This window comes from Danio rerio, chromosome 13, assembly GCF_049306965.1.
Source record: "Danio rerio strain Tuebingen ecotype United States chromosome 13, GRCz12tu, whole genome shotgun sequence".
Lineage (NCBI taxonomy): Eukaryota > Metazoa > Chordata > Actinopteri > Cypriniformes > Danionidae > Danio > Danio rerio.
Window position 1 is genome coordinate 25,696,449 of NC_133188.1, and position 23,820 is coordinate 25,720,268.

Below are 23,820 nucleotides of genomic sequence, written 5' to 3' on the forward strand. Positions count from 1 at the left end.
TATATTATATTATATTATATTATATTATATTGAAATATATTATATTGAAATATATTATATTATATTATATTATATTATATTATATTGAATTATATTATATTATATTATATTATATTATATTATATTATATTATATTATATTATATTATATTATATTATATTATATTATATTATATTATATATCCATATGATATGATCCATAACCTGATGCTTTTTCTGCAGACTGCTTTACTGTTGCATGTCATGCATCCACAGTGTAACTGAAGCATTTGCTGTTTAAAAATCATGTTTTGTAAAAGGAAAATATTAGTGCAAATAATTATTTAGCTCTAGTTTGGGGCATGCAAGTCTTCATGGATTATTACATGTTTACTATTTCTGTCACCAGATTATATTGCACTTTTTAGTACAAAGTGCCATGGCTGTGACTTCCCTGTTGAAGCAGGAGACAAATTTATCGAAGCTCTTGGCCACACATGGCACGATACCTGCTTTGTTTGTGCGGTAGGTTCAAAAATAAGTTCTCTCCTATGGTTTATAAATCCTTCCATAAACACTGTCCTCAGCTACATATTTCTGTCTGCACATACAGGTCTGCCACGTCAACCTGGAAGGACAACCGTTCTACTCCAAGAAGGACAAGCCTTTATGCAAGAAGCATGCACATGCCATCAATGTGTAGTTGCTTCAAAAGCACAACTAAATCTGTCAGAGAAGTTGCTAAATGCAATTGATTTAACATTTGCATTCGCGTTTTTTTGGCGAGACATCAGTGCCAATTAAAATGAGAGTGAAAGTCATATAAAAATAAATACAGTATATAATTGGTTAAACAGCATATTAGTATGTGGATGAATGGATGATACATAAAGTAAGTGTTGTGACATTTTTAATCGAAATCCAATACAGTGCTGCAGTTGGTGATGTCAGAACCCTGAAGACTAATTCATCTTTGAGATTGGCGGTGAATTATGGGGCTTTCAAGTCATGAGGAAAAACAGATTGTTGGTAAACATAAGTTACTACCTAATATCAACATTGTCGCTCATTTCGCAGCAGCATGAAGCCGTTTAAACCACACACTAGAGTGTTCTTGTAATACTATACCACTTAAAGATTTATGATAACAAGTAGTATGATAATACATGCAGTATTGTGTTGATACATAATTCAAATTTCTAGAAATCTATAGATGTAAATGAGACTGAATGTCTGCAGAATACTTTATATAGTATTTTTTAACGTGTTGTTTGTACCAGCATCTGATTAATAAAGCTTAAAGAATGCTCATATATAATATCATAAATATTTATATAGATAATAAAATATAATAATTACAATCGTAGATTAAAAAAATAAACAAATGCAGAAATAAAAAATGCTGGAAAAAAGAAATATGCTTGCTTTTAAATGGGAAAATAAAACCCTTAGTTGGTGGCAAGTCTAAATGATTTAGTCACTGAATTGTTCATTCAAATGATTCATTCAAAACTGTTGTTTCATTCAGGAATGAACCAATTGAATGAATGAATTAATGAATTAAACGACTGATTTATTGTGTTATTGACTCACTGGAATTATTTGACTATACAAGACACTGCTGTATATGTTGTTTAGTGAAAAACAACAGCTCTGCTTGTTTTCATTTGCAAAATAGAGCGAAAACAATGTTGTGTCTAAAATGGCGTTTTATATATTACTTTGCTTTTTGAGCAGTTGTTTAAAATCATATAGATATATACATTAGATGTCGCCTTCCCTGCTGTCTATTAGAAGGAATGCGTCAATAGAGCCACCATTTTAGTACAGGGTAGCGCTCCTTTGAAATGAATGCAGGACCAAGGTGCAGTGGAGGACTGTGGACATTCAAAGCAAGAGATATACACATATATCTATGATCAGGAGTTTTGCCGGTGGTCAGTGTGTAGACATTTTTTTCAATTACGAAAAATTATAATTTTACATCACTTTTCTACATGGATGGATGTGACCGCACGGCATTGCCGACAAAGAGTATGTGTTTGTGTGCATGGAAATGCATCATCCTGTTTAATTTGATCTAATCCATGTCCTGAAACACACCCCCTCTCCTGCTTTCACTTCTAATTCTGACAGAGGGAGCGATTCGTTTGTGAATGAATCTCCGTTAAGAATGACTCGTTCACTTAGCTGACTATAACACAAATTTCTGGCTCCGCAGCATCTTGTTGTTATATTTCATAACATTGATTGCTTATTTTATTTAAAAAAACTAGCATAAGCCTGGTATTTAGTGTGAGTTGGTGCTACTTTGCCTTATGGTGAATGCAGTAGATGACTGTATTATCATCAATAACATTACTAGTTTAGCACAAAAGTTCATAACATACAAAAACATAAAAAAAGAAATCTTACCTATGAAATGGTCTGCCTTTGTGCTTTGTTTTCTTTGTTTGCTTGTTACTACATCCGTACACCGCGCGAAAGTCCAGCATCTTCACGTAGTAACACTGGCTTGACTAGTGCAGTTGATTGACTTTTGTCCTAGGAGCACTGTACAAATGTGGTGGCACTATTGACACATGCTCGGGGTCTTTATGTGATATCTAGTGTATATATCTATGGGATAAAATGAGTTATATTTGCATTTGCGCTGATATTCATGCTGATAAAAATGATTCATTTTTAGCCCATTTCTTGAATTTATAAAACTCTGACTGGATAGTGCATGTACTAAAGTATACGTTTCACATACAATAACAGGAGAACAATGACTTACAAAATGAACTGAAATCAGATGTGCTAAGTCATGATTTGCTACAAAAATATTTATTTAAAAAAGAAAAAAACTTAGAGGCATCCCCAGTATTTTTAAACTTCCTTACTACAATACAATACTTTATAAAATTTTACCTCACATAACATAACAAATTTTGCTAATGAATTTGTCTCTCATGTTAGAAAAAGTGTAATATGTGAGATTTGGTGCTCGTGCCTGTTTCTATTGTGGAAAGTGACAGTTTATTCTTCCGGGATTTGACATCTTGACTGCAGCATTCTGTATTTTAGAGTGTTATTATTATATCCCTGATTACACTGACATACATGCACCCGTTTGCCTGACATAATCTAACATGTAACACTATTTTTTCTTGTGCATTTATACAACATATTATGATATTAAAGACTGAGAGATTTAAAGGAGAAATGAATAAGTTATACATGAATGTTGGAGATTATCTGAATAAAACCTATGCATTTTATTAAGCCTTAAACTCTATAGTACACCTAAATGTGTTTTAATTGCATTACTATATGTTTTCTGAACAATAATGAGGCCTGTTGATCCCTGAATTGGAAATCAATCACAAAAAGTTGTTAAATGAATGGAGAACATATGTTGATGTAGTCTTTTTGGTGCTGAATGTGTGTTTTATGTGTAACTATTTTGTCTTTTTTGTTTCAAGTTTTTTTAACTTTTTTTTTTTTTGAGTGAAACCAAGTGAGCTAATCCACGATGTTAGCATTAGCATTGTCAATGTTTTCATAACTTTTTCATAACAATTTTAAGAATAGGTTACACAGAATGTGTTTCCCTCACAAATCAGCCATTAATGTTGTGCATTGTCACATATGTTTTTTTGTTTTGTTATTTATTTTGTGAAAACCTCAGTATTTACAAAATCTTTGCAAATACTGTTCTGAATTTGCATCGATAATTTATTTGTTTTTCTTTGCCAGGAATGAGGGGTTATTTTCATTGAATTGAATAAATCATTAAAAGACAGACCCACATACCCCAAGCATTGAAGTTGCATATTTATTACAGTTCTTAAAATTAATAACAAACACGTCGCCTGAGACTTTGTTCTCTTTTTTTGTGGATACAAGTTACACAACTTTTACATGAAACCTTAAGGTTACACTACAGTACTACAGTAATGCAAACATGGACCATTTGCAGTGCATTTTTTCATTTATTAGTCTTTGTTAATGTTATTAAAAATTGTATTTTTGTTCACTCTTTATTAACTAAAAAAGAAAGCTCTCTGGATGTTAATAACACTATTATAAATGTTGAACATACGCATAAACTAAAATTAGTAAATGCTGTAAAAGGATGTCATTTTTAGTGCATGTTGATTAATGCACACTACCTGACAAAAGTCTTGTGGTCGATTCCAGTTGTAAGAGCAAAAAAATAATAACTTGACTTCTAGTTGATCGTTTAGAAAAGTGGTATATTTTTCAGATGAATCATCTGTTGAACTACAACCCAATCTACGCAAATACCGCTGAAGATCTATTAGAACCAGCATGGACTTTCAAGATTCTCACAGAAATCAGTCAATTTTGGTGAAGGAAAAATCATGGTTTAGGGTCACATTCAGTATGGGGGCATGCAAGAGATCTGCAGAAAGGATGGCTACATCAACAAACTGAGGTATCAAGACATTTGTGCTGCCCGTTATATTACAAATCACAGGAGAGGGCAAATTCCACAGCAGGATAGCGCTACTTCTCATACTTCAGCCGCCACATCAAAGTTTCTGAAAGAAGGTCAGGGTGCTCCAGGATTGGCCAGCCCAGTCACCAGAAATAAACATTATTGAGCATGTCTGGGGTAAGATGAAGGCATTAAAGATTAATCCAAATAATCTTGTTGAACTCTTTAAGTCCTGCAAGAACACTTTCTCTGCCTTCCAGACGACTTTATTTGCAGTCCTCCAAGCTCATAGGAGTCATGCACTATATATATATTTTTTCCACTGCACCATGACTTCATATTCTGTACTGTACATTATTTCTGTTAAATGACAAGACTTTTGTCTAAGCAAAGTCAGATCTTTCTGTCCTAATTAAATAATTAAAAATATATATTTTGGTAAAATAAGCATAATCTTGAGGCCTTTGTCTTTCATTTGAGCCACTTTTGTTACCAGATGATCAACAAGAAGTCAAGTTATTATTTGTTGTTCCTAAAACTTAGTCGACAAGACTTTTGTCAGGTATTGTAAAAAATGTTAACAAATTAATTCTATTTTTGCGAATACACTTTTATGAAGACTTATTTTGTTATGTGTTGGTATATTTACACTTTTGAATTTATTCTACCTTTACACGGCTTGGGTTGATTACTGTTTTGAGTACTATTAACACAACAAAACTTTTGCATGGTGTAATACACTTATTTCTGTTAAACTGAAATTTGATTGTTTAATTTTTCTCTCTTTTTTACATAACATTAGTAAGTTAATTACAATTACATTAAGGCTTGTGTTCAGGAGTTGAAAGTATTGTTTTAGCATTTATCAAAAACATATTATGTAATACAAAACAAACATTGTTAAATATGAAGCCGTCACTTTACAAATATGTATTATCAGTTTTTCATCTACTATATTCAGCAGTTCCCTTGCTAATTTCAGAACTAAACAAGAGCGACCCACAATTGAATTTATAGTTTATTACTTTTACAAAATAAAAATGACATGTACATGAGAACAAGCTCTGCTGATTCTCTCTGGGTATTTATTTATACTGTAAATATTGAGTGCAGCTCTATAGAGTAGATTTACTTGATCTATTACCCATTCATAAGCTGTATTGTTTTTCAAGATGGTTTAAAAGACTTGTTCTACTAAAAGTGTTTTTTGAATTCTCATATTATGTTGTCGAAACAGCCTTACTTTGTGCTTTTTCAACAAATACAACCTTTGTGTCCAGAAACTGACCTGTACCTGCACTGATGTGTTAAACATTAATATTAGGTTGCTTTATAAACTAAAAGGCATCATAACAATTAGCCCATAAGAAAGTTTTATGTGCACTGTTCTAAATGTATTATTAAATATTCTAAGTCTGTATTGCAGAGGGAGTTGGTCCTATTACTAATTCCCTTTTTATCTAAAAACAGTCTATTAAGCTTATGTTTTGTACAGATTTCAAGAATGACACGTAAAACAAAAATGTTGCATCTGTTCCTGATTATACTTATTCATTTATTAATTTTCTTTTCGACTTAGTCCCTTTATTAATTTGGGGTCGCCACAGCGGAGTGAACTGCCAACTTATCAAACATATGTTTTACGCAGCAGATGCTCTTCTAGCTGCAACCCATCTCTGGGAAAATTATACTTATCATTTATTGATAAATTAAAATGTAGTGAATCTGAAAAATGCAACAAGTGCTCTGTGCGTATTTAAATGGCATACAAAACAGAAAAAAATGCATACAAACTGTTCATGAATTGCATCCGCTTCTTTTTGTGTAATTTGTATTTTTGTATAATTGTTATCGTTACATAAAATTTAAAGTTATTTATTTAAATAAATGACAAAGTTCTATCAAATCTCATTTAAAATGTAAATGTATATATATATATATATATATATATATATATATATATATATATATATATATAAATGTATATATATATTATTTGCAGTTTCTGATTAAAAGTATGTTGATCCTTCGCTTCACATCAGTTAAAAATAAAAAAATAATTAAACAAAAGGTCTGTAAATATTTAAATTGATAAAATAACAATTCACATGTTAGAGTTAGAAGGGATTTCTAATTAAATCTGGCCAAGTGGAATACATTGAAACATGAAAAACCATCTAATACCACAAAAAGTCACATTCAAATCTATTAATAAAATGTACTGTTGTTGGTGCTTTTGTTTTCCTGTCATGCAATCCACAATATTAAGTTGAGTTAATAAGCTTAACTGAACTATTGTTTTTAAAAATATGCATATTATTTTTCCTCTTTTTTTATTTTGTAAGTTTCTCGTAAAGATATTTGCTGCGATGTCTGTATACAGTAGATGTTCCGCGTTGGTGAGTCTGCAGGGGGCGCAGTGGAGTCGCTGTTTTCCTCTGTGTGTGTGCGTGTTTCACTGATTGCGCTGCTCTACTACTACTGTGATGGTCAGCAGCGCCAGACCCTCAACGGACCTCAGCGAGAGTCGATCGCGACCACAACTACACCCGACCCGACTGAATTACTCAAGAGTCTAGAGTTCAATAAATTGACGGAGCACGCGGAAATACGACTCACTCAATTATAATATCGGTAAGTAAATGCAGTGTTAGCTTGGCTACGCTAACGCTGCCTCGCGAAAGTTTGTTGTGTTGAATTTTCCGTTTTCCACGTAATTGTTTTTAACGACTTGCTTAGGTAAAACCGACTTCCATGGCGTTTTGTAATTTTTATTACCAGTACACAAATGTAGGAAGCATTATAAGAGTAAACCACGGGCGTTTATGGGTTCATTAAATATTTTTGCTGTCGGGAGATTTCCTCAGGTTCAGGCGAGTTGAATGATAGCTAATGTGCTAATGTCGCTGTTAGCAAGTCCAAATACGTTTAAAATCTACTCACTTAACTTCCAGTCAGAGCTGTTTTGCCTTAAAACAAAACTGTATACTTGTAATTTTACATGTTCTTTTATGTTTAAAATACGATTATTATTATTATTATTTAGTGAAAACTGTCACGGTTTGTAAAGTCTTAGTAAAAAGTTGAAACGCGACAGCCGCGTAAAGCTAGCAACAACTTCCCTAATAATGTGACAGCTGTGTGTGGTTTCTAAACGTTTGTTTATCTTATGAAAGCTGTTTTACCTGTAATGTATACGTTTCTTTTCAGTTTACAATATCTTGTATTTTTATTATCATTTTTGTTCGTGTCGTGGGTTGTTTTGGATATCAGACTGGTCACGTATCCACTGCAGTTACCAAAAACTTGCTTTGATTTACCTTTCTGTATGTATCTCTGTGTATTGCCTTTAAACTTTACAGTTTTTTACCGTAGAGTTTGTTCTGCTTTCTAGATTTTTCATGTTTTGTTTATCCGTGCCTCTAGCCCTCTCAATACAAAAGCTGCTTTTAATTTATGGGTGCTGGGGGAAGGGGGTCTGTTCTGCTCCTTTACCTTCTCAAGGAGGTCAAAAAACAGATGGAAGCATTGCCTGTGAAAGAGTCCGCTTCAAGAGGCCTGGAGGAGAGGGCTTAGTCTGAGGAAAGTGGATTTATTTGAGAAAATTAAAGTGAAAGCCTCATCGTATATACATGCCAGACATCTGTGCATTCCACAGCTTGATTCAAGATCTCCTTGAAGAGATCAGCTTGATCTCCTCTGTTGAAAATAATACCGGTCAATATGTGGGAGATCAGATGAAAACTGAATCTGGATAGTTCACTCAAAAAAGTTATAGATTAGAGGCTATTTTCTCATTCTTATTTTGCTCTAAGCCTGAATGACTTGGTGAAGATGTGAGGGGAATATTATGGTGTTAAGTCACCATTAACTTTAATCCTTTTACCCATACAATAAAAAGAAAGGCAAACGGGTTTAGAGCTGCATAGGGATTAGTAATTGACCATAAAATGTAAATATCTGGGTGATCATGTAATAAATGCAAAACACTGCATGTTTGTATTGTCTTCTTTCTTTTTTTTTTTTTTTTTTTTGTAGCTAGCGGTGCTTTGTTTACAGTAACTGCCAGAGCTATTATTTGCTCTGCCTTACATTAGATGTTAATTGATGGTCTATTGTTATGCAGATGTGATGGTCATGTGCTTTCTGGCCAAAGGAAACCTATGCGAACACGGGGAGAACATGCAAACTGCATACAGAAATACCAACTGATCCAGCCAGTGCCCGAACCAGCAACCTTCTTGCTGTGAGGTGGTTGTGCTACCCACTGCGCCACTATGCTGCCATTACATAAATTATGAAGGCATATTTAAAACACCAAAAATAATACAATTAACAAATACTAAAACTTAAAAGCAAGACTTAAGAAATGCATTTAAATAAAATAATCTAAAACAAAATGAATCCTAACTAAAATTAAATCTGCAATCATGCGAAGCACCTTAAACTGAAATAGTTTTTTTGATAAAGACTACATTTATAGTCGGCATAATTTATCTTACAGCTAACTAAATACTATTTTAACTTATTTTTTTACTTTAACTGAAATTACATGTTTACCATGTATTTTTAATATGCATTAATAGTGCTGGTGTGTGTATGTGTATATGTCACAACGCGCATTCACCAATAATATCTTATTTTGTTTTAAAGGCATTTTTATACTTATGCATTATCTGATGTCTTGTAGATGTTTAATCCTGTTTTAAGATTTGCATGTTTGTATCCTGTCATGATATATCATAACTGGTATTGGTAAAATTAAGTTAAACCAGGTTATAAAACTTTTTTTGTGTGTGTGTGTGTATATATACATGTATATGTGTGTATATATTTATATATATATATATATATACACATATATATACAGTTGAAGTCAGAATTATTAGCCCTCCCTGACTTATTAGCGCCCCTGTTTATTCTCCCCTACCCCCCCCCCCCCCCCCCCCCCCCATTTCTGTTTAATGGAGGGAAGATTGTTTCAGCACATTTCTTTTGTACTGCGATGGTTTGTTTTGTAGACTATCTAAAAAAAATTAGCTTAAAGGGGCTAATAATTTTGTCCCAAAATTGTTTTTTAAAAAATTAAAAACTGCTTTTATTGTTGCTGGAAAAAAACAAATAAGACTTTCTCCAGAAGAAAAAATATTATCAGACATACTGTGAAAATTTCCTTGCTCTGTTAAACATCATTTGGGAAATATATAAAAAAGAAAATAAAAATCAAAAGGGGGCTAATAATTCTGAATTCAACTATATATGTGTATATATATATATATATATATATATATATATATATATATATAGAGAGAGAGAGAGAGAGAGAGAGAGATATGTATATATTATGTATGTATGTGTGTGTATATATATATATATATATATATATATATATATATATATATATATGTATATGTGTGTGTGTGTGTGTGTGTGTGTGTGTGTGTGTGTGTGTGTGTGTGTGTGTGTAAATATATGTGTGTGTGTGTGTTGTAGAGATATTTTGGTGTCTGCATTTTTTTGATCCAAGGGTCCCATGCTTAAAAAACAAAACAGATTTTTTAATAGTTAAATGTGTTTTTTCTGGTACAGATTCCCCATCATATAATATTCAGCTTTATTCCCTTTTATTGCGTAAATCACACATAAATAAACACACAAGCTTTTTCCTCTACTCTGTTTTTTAAAATATCAGCCAGGCCCAAATTGAGTTACCCTGAAGCCCTCTAGGAGTGCGTTTCAATCTCAGCCACAGTGTGAGGGATCAGATTGCAGTGGGAGTCTGTGGCAAGGTGGCAGCACGGGGCGGCTGGAGGGGAGGAGGGGGGTATGGGGGCGGGAGGGTTAAGAGGCAGTGTAGATCAGGTTTCACATCCATGCCTGCGTTCCTCAGGCTGCTGCGCCATCTAAAGTCAACCCCCCTCCCTGACCCGCTCTGGAGACAGGATGGCTAAGCAAGAAGAAAAAAACACACACGGCCACCTCAGACCTGCCCTGAATGTATCACCCGTCCCATCGTAAAGGTGCTGATGTATCACCCCCACCATTTAGTCGTATCATTCCAATCTAAAAGGTGGAAAAGGAATCCTAGATGAGCACAGCCATTTGATACACACTACTGAGCTTTTTTATTGAACAGACTTTTCTTTAATGCGTACTGTTGGCTGTGGAGTCCTTTCTGCTTGTGCTGCCAGCGGGTGGTAGGAAAGTGAGGGAGAGCAATTGATTTCTTTTAACTCTGTCTTTGCCACTACTGGTTAGTATGATGGCAGATCAGATAAAGACAGATAGGATAAAGCTATGCAGCGGGAGGTTGGTGTAGTGCTGGAAAGTGGTCTCTGTTTATTCAGTTTGCCCCAGCTGTCCTTTAATGGTATTGATCTGCTTTAAATACTTTTGGCTATCAGAGTAAATTATTTAGAGTGGCACCGGATAGGGTGAATACAGTGTTGGGTTGGATTAGTGCAAAGACAACCAAAAAGATTTCTGTCTGGTCTAGTAATGAGTCAGAATGATTGTTTGTCTTAATAAGGAGTACCCAGAAATTGTTGTAGACCTGGAGGATTGAATTGCATGCACTTATACAAGGTCTCCAAACTTGCATCTGTGAGCAGTGGTACCATTGCCATCAGGTTCTGCTTGGTAGCACCACACATGTAATATTATAATATTAAAGATGTGACAGTTTTGGTTTTCTTTTTCACTTAGATGCATATTTAAAAGTTGCAGTATATTTAGCTTGATTTGGAAGGTGCCGACTCAGATTGAACAGATTGTTCATTAAACATAAAAATGTCATGTTTTTAATATATTTGATGATAACCTTTCTACTATGGTAGAAAGTAGTATAGTGGTCGCTCGTTATTTGTGGGAGTTATGTTCTAAAAATAGCCTGCAATAGGTTTAATTTGCAAAGTAGTCAGCTTTATTTTTTACAATTATTATAGATATTTTAAGGCTGTAAAACCCCTCACTACACTCTTTATGCACTTTTCTCAGATAAACATGAACATTTTTAGACTTTTCTCTCATTTAAACACTTGTGTAACTTCTAGACAAGCTAAAAGAAGGTTGAAATTAAACTTTTGGTGTGATGGTTATCTTTTGCCTTTTGGTTGCTATCGAAAACTTACAGCAAACACACAGTACAGCATTTCAGAGTCACACTGCTAGCAATCAAAGATTTACTTCAATTTGTCAAGCTGAACGCATTCTGTACTGTACAGGAGACACTGCACGGAAGAGATTGATTCACAATCAGGATAGTGAACACAATGTGCTATTAAAAAAAAAGCATGTCAAATGGCACAAAAAAATGCATGAAACGGTGTGACCGCGAAAGATAAACCACGTTATGGCGGAGGGCCACTGTGTTGCTATTTATGCTTTCTGTTGGTACCCTATGATAAATGTCAGATGAAAAACATTTTCTATACATTTATTGGTTATTATAGGTATAGTTATATATTAACTAAATTCATAAAATTAAAATCATTTTTATTAACTGAAATAAAATGTTAAATAAGTAGTTTCTCCCAAAATGAAAGTAAACCACCCTTGTATCCAACCTCTTTTACAAAAGTATCGAACTTTTGAAAAATGTTGTAAACCAAAATTGTAATCATTGATTTCTCAATTAAGAAAATGGTACAATAAAAGTTACTATCAACTGTTTGGTTCCTAAAATTGTTCTAGATTTGTCTCTAAGAAAATGCAATCACAGTGAGCTTGCACTGCGCTACGTTTTGATCCATGCTTTTGGTACATTTGACTTTTATGCCAGTTTAACCAGTACGACATTCATTTTCTTGTCGACTTAGTCCCTTTATTAATCCGGGGTCGCCACAGCGGAATGAACCGCCAAATTATCCAGCAAGTTTTTACACAGCGGATGCCCTTCCAGCCGCAACCCATCTCTGTGATTCATTCACAACACATTCACACACACACACTCATACACTATGGACAATTTAGCCTACCCAATTCACCTGTACCCCATGTCTTTGGACTGTGGGGGAAACCGGAGCACCCGAAGGAAACCCGCGCGAAGGCAGGGAGAACATGCAAACTCCACATAGAAACTCCAACTGAGCCGAGGTTCGAACCAGCGACCTTCTTGCTGTGAGGCGACAGCACTACCTACAGTGCCACTGCCTCGCCACCAGTACGACAATACAAAAGTACAAGTCTGCAAAATCAACCATTCAGATTAAAATAATTAAATGGGCGGACAAAAGTTGGATTCAAATGGTAAAGTCAGTAAATAATACAAACAACACAGTATGCTATCAAAGTAGCAAAGCTTATGGGCTCTATTTTGTCAGTCCATGCGCAAAGTGCAAATCGCAGGGCGCAAACGCTTTCAGGGCGTGTCAGAATCAACTTTTGTTAATATAAAGAACAAAAAATCTGCTTTGCTCTGTGGCGCATGATCTACAAGGGTTGAGTTTATTTTCTTAATGAGTTATAGATGTGTTTTGAGAATAAACCAATGAGAGCCTCATCTTCCATTCCCTTTGAGAGCCAGTTGCGTCGCGCCATAAGCGCATTTACTATTTACATGATGACTTTGTAAGATGAAAAACTGAACATTTCACTTGCAAGAAAACCGTTAAACAGAGCATCTACAGTGTGAGAATGAGAGATAAATTATTAACTTTTTAAACTTTTGCTCTCGTGAATAGGGAAACCTTGTACGCACATACATCAATTAGCCTATAAATAATTAATTTCATTTGTTAAGAGCAAAGATTTGTTTCAAAACTATTTCTAAATTCAGTTCTAATTTCCAGCAAATGAATAAATGAACAAAAAAAACGAAGTGTGTTAAAAAAACTGAGTTATATCCAAATACACATGCTGTGCCCCATATGGTCTGAAACCTGACAGTTGGGCAAATCTAAGCTTGTTTTTAATAAAACAAATATAAATATGTATATATTAATAATACTGCTAATAATATATAAAAAATAATTATAAAAAGCAAATTGTCACGAATAAACTGAAAAGCCACGCAAGATGAAGAAGGCATGAAAGTTTGGTTTTTATATTTATGTAGGCTAGAAAATATTTTGTAATATTTTAATCCTTTTTATTTATATCCTGTATATATCCTTATTATATCCTATATATATCCTCAATATTTTCACTCTTTTTCATATGTAAAGATATTTTCGTATTGCTCTACATCTTGTGTGTATCAAGCAGTGTGTAAGCGAGGCGCACAACTAACGCGCTTTGCGCCGGATTTAGACCGGCTTTGTTCTGGTCTATTGAAAAATCTATTATAGTTTCTCAAAATAGCAACGCGCCTCAGAATGCCTTCCTTTTTAGACCAGAACGCCTATGGGCGCACATATGAGCGCAAATGCATTTGCTATTTAAACAGCGTGGCGCAAAACATCAAAATGACTCTTACGCCAAGGTGAAACTAGCAAACAACAATTGCGTCACGCCTTGCGCCACATTGAGCCGGGTGTATGATAGGGCCCTATTAAACAAATTGGTTGCTGACCATTGAACCATTTAGTCTGCAGTTCTAAAGCTGTGTGTACTCATTTTATTTTAGAAGGAAAATAACCGACTTCCATTTAATGAACATCTTGTGAGAGTTGTAGTGCTAGGAATTCCTTTCACACTAGGCATGTTTATACCAGCATTTCCTCCTTTGTAATTTACTTACATTCTGTAACCAACTTTAGATATTACAGTTAATGTTGACTCTATATTCTATTGGGTTTTAGAAACACACATTATGAATAAAATGTATTATTATTATTATAATTATTATTATTGTTGAAAAATCTAGAATACTAGTGTTAACCTTACCAAAGAGCTTGATTGCTTGTCAAAGAATTACTGTTTTTGTGTGTCTGTCAAAAAGATAAGTCAACTTCGATGTACAGCAGCAGATGAACACCTTTTTGTTTTTTTCAGTGTTTCCACATCATACCCAGTGCTATATAAACAATGTGGCTGTAAAAACAAATAGAAATGTAGGCTATGCTAAACAAACAAAAATGTTCACATAAAGCTGCAGGGCAGTCGCTAAATTAACTAAATTATAGATAAAGTAAAACAAAGCCACAAACTATGTGTAAGAGATCTTCTAAAGTGGATAGTTTATCAATTATTTTCCCTGTGAATAATACACACACACACACACACACACACACACACACACACACATATATATATATATATATATATATATATATATATATATATATATATATATATATATATATATATATATATAGGGGTGTAACGATTCACAAAAATCATGATTTGGTTCAATACGACACAGTGGTGTCACGGTTTGGTATGTTTTCGATGCAGCAAAAAAAGAAAAAAGTCAGAGGATTTTTCAAATTTTATTTTTTTATTTGTTAAAACTAACATCATAAAAATATGATCTTGTTTTTTTTTTTTTTTTTTTTTTTTAGCAGTGATAGAGCTATACGTCTGGGGTTTCTGCTTAGCAGCAAATAAAACAAATCCTTCTTCATACTCAAAACCAAAAAGCTTCTTAGGAAAAATAAATATAATATTGTAGTAGTTAAACAAATAAAAAGAAAAGAACAATTTAGTTTTTATGTGGAATTCAGTTTTAATTTATTTTTAAGCATTTTTTTTTCAGAAAGACGAGTGTCCATCTTTTCTTCAGACATCACAGATCTGCTTGATTTGACCGGTCACCTGCCATTTTAGTGAATCAGAAAGCAGGAATTAACTTACTGAACTGGGCTTATCAAGGAATAATGTAACAGGGCTCTATTACATTTAACATTTTCTTAAAACCCGAAATTTCCACTACCGATTGAGGTCTCTCATAACCACATCTATAAATGCACCGATCGCCTTGGTAATTTGTTTTGCCCTGTTCGAATCTGTATGAATCGCCTGCCTGAATGCTGTTCCAGTTCCAGTTACTGATTCTGTGTCGTCAGTGTAAAGGAGTTGATATGCTCAAATATTACCGCTAATAAGCTTACAGTCATAGCAGATGTCATTGTTTGAAGAGCTGGGAGGGATGCGGTGGAGAGGGGTGTATGACGTATTCAAGGATCAGGGGGGAGACGCTTGGTTTCCTGAAGATTATCCTTTTTTTGCGGGCATTCGGGAGTCTCTATGCATTTGCGGGAGACTCCTAAAACTTCCAGGAGACTTGGGATGTCTAGGATTACATTAACGTTACTAGCCATTTTGCGAGCTAGTGTAGCATGTGCCTGACTAGAGTAGTGTTTGGAGGTGGGCGGGTGTGGTCATATGTGAACAGGTTATTGAGATTGGCTGTTCTGTATCGGGGTCCAGGGTTGTTGGGGCAACGGGGGCGATATTCTATTCTGTTTAATAAGACAGCGGGGAAGGCAGCATGTTGTCTGCCACGTCATTTGGGATGCCATGTTAAGCGTTGTTGCACTTAAAACATTATATTTTGTAGTTATTGTCTTTGATCTTTTTAGACACTAGAATCGAATCATTCGGTGTGTAATGCGTACTGAACTGAAAGTCTCGTACCGAATGGTTCAATACGAATACGTGTATCGTTACACCCTTAATATATATATATATATATATATGTGTGTGTGTGTGTGTGTGTGTGTGTGTGTGTGTGTGTGTGTGTGTGTGTGTGTACTTGCTTATGTCCAAAATGAGGACTTTCGCCAGAGTACACACCAGTAAAATGAGGACCACCTTGACAAATGAGGACTTTTTCTTGGTCCTCATTTGTCTGACCATATAGCAGTATTCAGCATGCTTCAAAATGGTGTCCTGGCTTAAAATCTCACTTGTCCTCAAAATGCACTTTTACATGATTTGTGTATCTAAGTGTGTATCCCCCCACCCCAAAAGTGTGTATAACACAGCGCCCTCTAGGAGAACTGCAATGACGCAATGATACACACTTTTGGGATCTGGCCAATCAGAAAGATACAAGGAGGATGTCACGCCCCCTATTGATCTGACGAATCAGAGGCGAAGTGCGTAAAAATAAAGATGGCGGCAGCAAGTTACTATGGTTACTTCACAGAATAAAAGAGACAGTATGAATAAAATTGGGCTTTAATTAGTATTTAAATGAAAATGACCAAACTGCGTCAAGAAAGCCTTATATTTGGTGTCCTTAAGCACGGTACTTTATTCTAGGTTTGAATCGTACTGTTTCTGCGCAGATCGCGTTGTATCCCCGAGGGAACGGATAACACGGAAGTACAGTATGTAACTTAGTTTAGGCGGTACAGTAGCAGATCCGAGAAATACTGTGGCATAATAGCGCGAAACGGCCCGCGAGAGCGACACGCAACAGAATCAAATGTTTTCCTGGTTTGTGTGTTCTTTGAACTGTCTGTCTGTCCTACACTGTCAGCGACCGCACCGCGCACCTCCCCCGCCCGCAGCTACGCTCCCTCCGGCTACAAAGAGCTCAGCTGCCCGGGAACGAAAGGAGGAGAGGAGCTCCGAGTCCAACCGGGAGGAAATTAGGCAGAATATAATATATAATTTGATGTATATCCGTGTATAATAAATGGTATCATCACTTGGAAACTTTTTGTATACATGTTTAACTTTTTTCCAGAGTTCTGTTTATCTAAATAACATGTTAATAAGTATTTGTTTAAGTTAAGAAAGCTAAAATGCCAGGTTTAAATCATTTATAAAGAATGAAAAGTGTATTATTTATATTTCCTTTGCACTGAGATTTACATATATTATAAATAGTATGAGTGAATAAATTTCTTATTGAGTAATTTAATTACATTTTAGATAAAGATAAATATAATCAGTGATGGGAGTATAGTCCAAAATAATCAGTTAACTTACTGTAACGAAATCACAAAGTGAATATATATTTTTTCTAAAACTTAAAAAATGTAAAAAATAAAATAAAATAAGAAATACTTCAAGCCTGTTTATTTCATTCAAATGTAAACAATGAATTAAGACATTTGCCAGTTCTGTGTTAATATATAGTTAAATCACTTGGAAACTTTTTATATGTTTAACTTTTTCCAGAGTTCTGTTTGTTATCTAAATAACATGTTGATAATAAAGTATTTGTTTAAGTTAGGAAAGCTAAAAGGACAGGTTTAAATTATATTTAAAGAATAAAAAGTGTTGATTTATATTTCCTATGCACTGAGATTTATAGAGATTCTGATAGTATTGAGTGAAGTGATTACATTTCTTCTTGAGTAATTTAATTACATTTTAGATATGGTAGAAAAGCAATTTACAGCCTTTTTTAACTGCTCAGACACTAAACGTGAAAACTGACACAGACTCACTGAAACTCTTCACTCTTACCTTATTAACACCAATTCTACAAAACTACAAGTCCATTGCTGTAGTGTATTTGTGGATATTTGTTTGTGTGTTCAGTTACTAGTTTCAAGAAATATTGATAAGTATTCTGGAAGAGCTGTAAATACAACTTTAATGTTGTAGTAATTCATTACTTTTTTTAAATCGTTTACCCAACACTGATAATAATAATGTATTAATACTACATGCATTTTATATTTTTCAGCCAAATTCTTAATGGAATAAAGCCATGGTCTTTCTGTAATAACTTAAGTTCAGGCAGTTTCAGACACTCTTTACACAAAAGTCTAAACAGATGTGTGTCCACTATAACAGATTTGCACTGTGATGCTCTTGTTACAAAACACCACACAAAAAGAGTGACAGTTAAAAACAAATAAAACACTTGGAATGATACGATAGCTGTATGAATGTGTGCCAGTTCTGTATTATTTTTTTCACAGCTGCATGTGCAAAATATGAGCCAGAATAGACACAGGTGTTACAAATTTAGATATGAACAATGGCGACAACCTGAAAAGAGGGAAGGAAAAGAAGGAGGATGAGGAGGATGAAAGAGCCTGATCAGCCTGGTCAGAGGGTAGGCCTCAGACTGAGCTCTGTATGAAGACAGTCAGTCTCTCATTGACAGAAGTTTTAGTTGCCTTGCTTTGCATTCACTGTTTCTATTAAACTTGTGCTTTTTGCATAATGAGAGTGCTGAATACACAGATATTGTGATTTCACCTAGTGGAACATGTTCTTGGATCAACATCTCACATGTGTGAAACTCTTCCTGGAAGGCTACAGGTCACAGTTCAGCTTTACTTCAATGAAACATCCCTGATCAAACTAATTGAGTCCTCCAGGCTTGTTTGAAACAGACATTATAATAGATAGATGCCCCATTAACAAGGCTTGATATCACTTTTATGAACTTGAAAAGTATAACTTTGTTATAACTAATTCATTGTTTGGTACAACAACTATACCGTTTTACCATGAAGAGTTTTTACTGTGGGACAGCTATTTAGAGCCATTTATACACTATATGCATTACAAAAAACTAAACTCATAACAAAATTAATTATGGGATGTTGATCTCTGCTCTGTCCACTTTTTTGATGTTGAAAATTCAACTCTACAGTTTAACAAAGTGACTTTTAATTGACATTTCAGTATTTGAATGATATAGTGTATAAGAAATAATATCTAGAGAAATACGTCTGTAAAATAACAGGAAATGTACTGGCAGCTTATTACAAGCTAGTTTAAATTGGATATACAACACCAACCCAGACAATAGATCACTTTAAACCAGGGGTGTCCAAACTTGGTTATGGAGGGCCACAATCCTGCTGAATTTAGCTCCAACAGACTTGCCAGGAAGTTTTTTTTTTTTTTTTTTGACACCATAAAACTATAATCAGTTAAGAAAATACACTGTTCTTATATTTTATATCAGGCAAAACAGCAGCTCCTCTGTTCAGTTGCCTCTGTTTATAGAGCAGTCATAACCGGATTAACCTCGTTGACTTATCGGAACAACGGACTGAAGCGGACCATGAGGCGTTTAGCTTTCTATTATAATGTCTATGGTTTGAAACCTAAAGGTTTGTTGAAGCAGGCTGGGAACTAAACTGTGCAGGGCAGTGGCCCTCCAGGAACTGAGTTTGACACCCTTGACCTGTTGAACCTGGAACAACATTTCTATTAGTCAATCAGATTGATGAATAAGTTCACATTTTATGTTAAGGTTGATTTACATTGAGGGTTACATGCTTCTACATCATTGTTGTACGACTAATCATCCTCTCTGATATTGAGAATAATTTACAGTTATGGCTAGGTTTATGCCGACAAGAAGTTGTCTAACAGCAAGAAGGTCGCTGGTTCGAGTGTCATCTGGGCCAGTTGGCATTTCTGTGTGGAGTTTGCATGTTCTCCCCGTGTCAGCGTAGGTTTCCTCCACAGTCCAAACCCATGCGCTATAGTGGTACTGATCAATTACATTAGCAGTAGTGTATTAGTGTGAGTGAAAATGATGGGCCCACTGTATGAAACATATGCTAGAGTAGTTACAGGTTCATTCTGCTGTGGCGACCCCTGATAAATTAGTAACTATGCTGAAGGATAGTGAGTGAGTGAATGAGTGAGTGAGTGAGGTTTAGGGGTAGGGATTAAGCAGTGGCGTAGCGGATGGGCCCGCTGTATGAAACATGCCAGAGTAGTTAGCGGTTCATTCCGCTGTGGCGACCCCTGATAAATCAGTAACTATGCTGAAGGACAGTGAGTGAGTGAGTGAGTGAGTGAGTGAGTGAGTGAGGTTTAGGGGTAGGGATTATGCAGTGGCGTAGCGGATGGGCCTGCTGTAGGAAACATATGTCAGAGTAGTTAGCAGTTCATTCCACTGTGGCGACCCCTGATAAATCAGTAACTATGCTGAAGGATAGTGAGTGAGTGAGTGAGTAAGTGAGTGAGTGAGGTTTAGGGGTAGGGATTATGCAGTGGCGTAGCAAATGGGCCCGCTGTATGAAACATGCCAGAGTAGTTAGCGGTTCATTCCGCTGTGGCGACCCCTGATGAATAAGTAACTATGCTGAAGGATAGTGAGTGAGTGTGTGAGTTAGGTTTAGCGGTAAGGATTAGGCAGTGACGTAGCGGATGGGCCCACTGTATGAAACATTCCAGAGTAGTTAGAGGTTCATTCCACTGTGGCGACCCCTGATAAATCAGTAACTATGCTGAAGGACAGTGAGTGAGTGAGTGAGTGAGTGAGTGAGTGAGTGAGGTTTAGGGGTAGGGATTAAGCAGTGGCGTAGCAAATGGGCCAGCTGTATAAAACATGTCAGAGTAGTTAGTGGTTCATTCCGCTGTGGCGACCCCTGATAAATCAGTAACTATGCTGAAGTGAGTGAGTGAGGTTTAGGGGTAGGGATTAGGCAGTGACGTAGCGGATGGGCCCGCTGTGTGAAACATGCCAGAGTAGTTAGCGGTTCATTCTGCTGTGGTGACCCCTGATAAATCAGTAACTTATCTGAAGGATAGTGAGTGAGTGAGTGAGGTTTAGGGGTAGGGATTAAGCAGTGGCGTAGCAAATGGGCCCGCTGTATAAAACATGTCAGAGTAGTTAGTGGTTCATTCCGCTGTGGCGACCCCTGATAAATCAGTAGCTATGCTGAAGGACAGTGAGTGAGTGAGGTTTAGGGGTAGGGATTAGGCAGTGGCGTAGCGGAAGGGCCAACTGTATGAAACATGTGCCAGAATAGTTAGCGGTTCATTTCGCTGTGGCGACCCCTGATAAATTAGTAACTATGCTGAAGGACAGTGAGTGAGTGAGTGTGTGAGGTAGGTTTAGGGGTAGGGATTAGGCAGTGGCGTAGCGGATGGGCCCGCTGTAGGAAAAATATGTCATAGTAGTTAGCGGTTCATTCTGCTGTGGCGACCCCTGATAAATTAGTAACTATGCTGAAGGACAGTGAGTGAGTGAGTGAGTGAGTGAGGTTTAGGGGTAGGGATTAGGCAGTGGTGTAGCAGATGGGCCTGCTGTAGGAAACATGCCAGAGTAGTTAGCAGTTCATTCCGCTGTGGCGACCCCTGATAAATCAGTAACTATGCTGAAGGATACTGAGTGAGTGAGTGAATGAGTGAGTGAGTTACTAGAGATTGATTTTATCACTGGTGATACTGTGTCAAACCAGTTCTGGAAGCTCAAATTAGTACGATCAGATGTGTTTAGAGGTTAAATTGAGGGTCTGCTGTCCCCTCACTTTTATTTACTTAAAAAACCTATAATAAAAATGTGTATGTGATCTATCAAGCATGTAGTTTGTATTTCATTTTTTTACTATATAAGTTGGCAGTTCATTCCGCTGTGGCGACCCCATGAATGAATGAATGAATGAATATATATAGTAAAAAAAAAAGAAATACAAACTACATGCTTGATAGATCAGGAATCCCTGTTTTTATATCAGTTGTTTATTATTAATAAATAAATAGATAATAAATAAAGAAATGTATTAATTTGTTTGGAGATTAAATTAAAGTGCATTGTTATCAAAGAAATCGCGTTCTAAAATAAAAGTCAAATGAAAAGAGCATGTTTAATGTGAAACAAATATGTGAAAACTTCAACACGTGGATGCATACATTTAGCAAACTCCAAGTTGAAGTGTGTTACCTGCTGCAATTCCCCTCCCCCACCCCTCTGTTCGTGTGTATGTGTGTGTGTCTGTTTTTGTTTTAAGCACCCATCCCCCACTGTCAACTCACAGAAGCCTCAAGAGAGCTGCCCTGGGGTAGACTACGACTATAACAATAATATTAAATTAGTTTGTAAATGTAATTCAAGTTTACAACACCTATCAGGTTTCCCCTCACTTTTATTTTACTTTAAAAAAAAAATAAATATATATATATATAGTAATAAAAACATGTTTGATGGATCAGGAAGCATGTTGAAAACATGCCTTAAGATTGTGTTAAAACGCTAAAAATCTCTGTTTTTATATCAATTGTTTTTATTAATTAATAAATTATATATATATATAATTTATTTATTTGTTTGGAGATTAAAGTGCACCATCAAATAAATCGGATTTTCTAAAAAAAAAAGTCAAATGAAAAGAGCATGTTTAATGTGAAACAAATATGTGAAAACTTGAACACGTGGATGCATACATTTAGCAAACTCCAAGTTGAAGTGTGTTACCTGCTGCAGCTCCCCTCCCCCACCCCTGTGTTCGTGTGTATGTGTGTGTGTGTGTCTTGAGCACCCATCCCCCACTGTCAACTCACAGACGCCTCGTGAGAGCTGCCCTGGGGTAGAGACTATGACTATGATGACGACGACAATAATATAAAATTAGTTTGTTAACGTAACTCTAGTCTACAACACCTATCAGGTTTCCCCTCACTTTTTTTTTACTTTAAAAATATATATATATATTTTTATTTTATAATTATTTTTTATTATATATATATATATATATATATATATATATATATATATATATATATATATATATATATATATATATATATTTATTTATTTACTTATTTGGAGATTAAATTAAAGTGCACCATAATCAAAGAAAATCAGGTTTTCTAAAAAAAAAAGTCAAATGAAAAGAGCATGTTCAACATAAAACAAATATGTGAACACTTCAACACGTGGATGCATACATTTTGCAAACTCCAAGTTGAACCTGCTGCAGTTTCCCTCCCCCACCCCTCTGTTCATGTGTATGTGTGTGTGTGTTAAGCACACATCCCTCACAGCGCCTCATTCAACTCATGAACGCGCGGCATTTGCAAACACGTGCTAATGACGCAATCAATTGGAGACGCCTTTTCCCGCGAACTCATCTCTCCTGGGAGAGCAGGTAAATCAATTTATGTATTTAAATGCATAATTACTGCTTACACGACAAAACATTGCCTTTGTAAGATGTATGTTTAGTGCTTATATTCCTTTGTCGATTATATTTGTTGAAATGTATTTAATAGCAATGTTAGCTGTATACTGTTTAACACACTACATTTCTGTTGATCAAAATAGTGCTTGCGTGTGCTTGTGTGGTTGCCCCAAAAATAAAATCTTTATTTTTTGTTTAATATGGTGATTATTTTAAATTACTTTAAGTAAATGAGCCTTTTAATGATGTTAATTAGCTTGCCCAAACGCACAGAACATTATATATATATATATATATATATATATATATATATATATATATATATATATATATATATATATATATATATATAACGTCTTTATTATATCAAAGTATATATAATTTTGAGATGTGTAAAGTTACAAAAACATGAAAATGGTTCATGTGGGTCTAGCCCTGTTTTCAGTCTAAATAACAATGTATTTATAGCTTTGTTTAACGAATATAGGAAAATTAATCTTGGATGTGATTTACATCCTATTTATTCTGTTTTTAATTACATTATGATTTAATTTTTTATTTAAATTTTTAGATAGAAGTACATTACTAGATCTATGTGAAATCATTTGGGTTCAGCAGAACAATTGACAATATATAAAATGTATTATGCTATTATTATTATGTTATTTATTAG

The 23,820-nt window shown here is 35.1% G+C and overlaps 2 protein-coding genes across 25 annotated transcripts in view; both read left to right on the top strand.

Annotated features, from left to right (window-relative positions):
* Positions 1–2,454, top strand: part of ldb3a (LIM domain binding 3a) — an 86,382-nt gene extending 83,928 nt beyond the window's left edge. For 12 of the 14 annotated variants that reach the window (XM_068212948.2, XM_073920000.1, XM_073920003.1 and 9 more), the window contains 2 exons: positions 388–503; positions 592–1,287. In XM_068212948.2, coding sequence (XP_068069049.2) covers positions 388–503; positions 592–681 — 206 coding nt within the window. In that variant the 3' untranslated portion in view covers positions 682–1,287. 14 annotated transcript variants of the gene reach the window in all.
* Positions 2,455–6,872: 4,418 nt separating this feature from the next.
* bmpr1aa (bone morphogenetic protein receptor, type IAa) overlaps positions 6,873–23,820 on the top strand; it is a 64,010-nt gene continuing 47,062 nt past the window's right edge. For 8 of the 11 annotated variants that reach the window (XM_073919931.1, XM_073919934.1, XM_005156879.6 and 5 more), the window contains exon 1: positions 6,927–7,059. The gene's annotated coding sequence lies outside the window, so the exon portion shown is untranslated. 11 annotated transcript variants of the gene reach the window in all.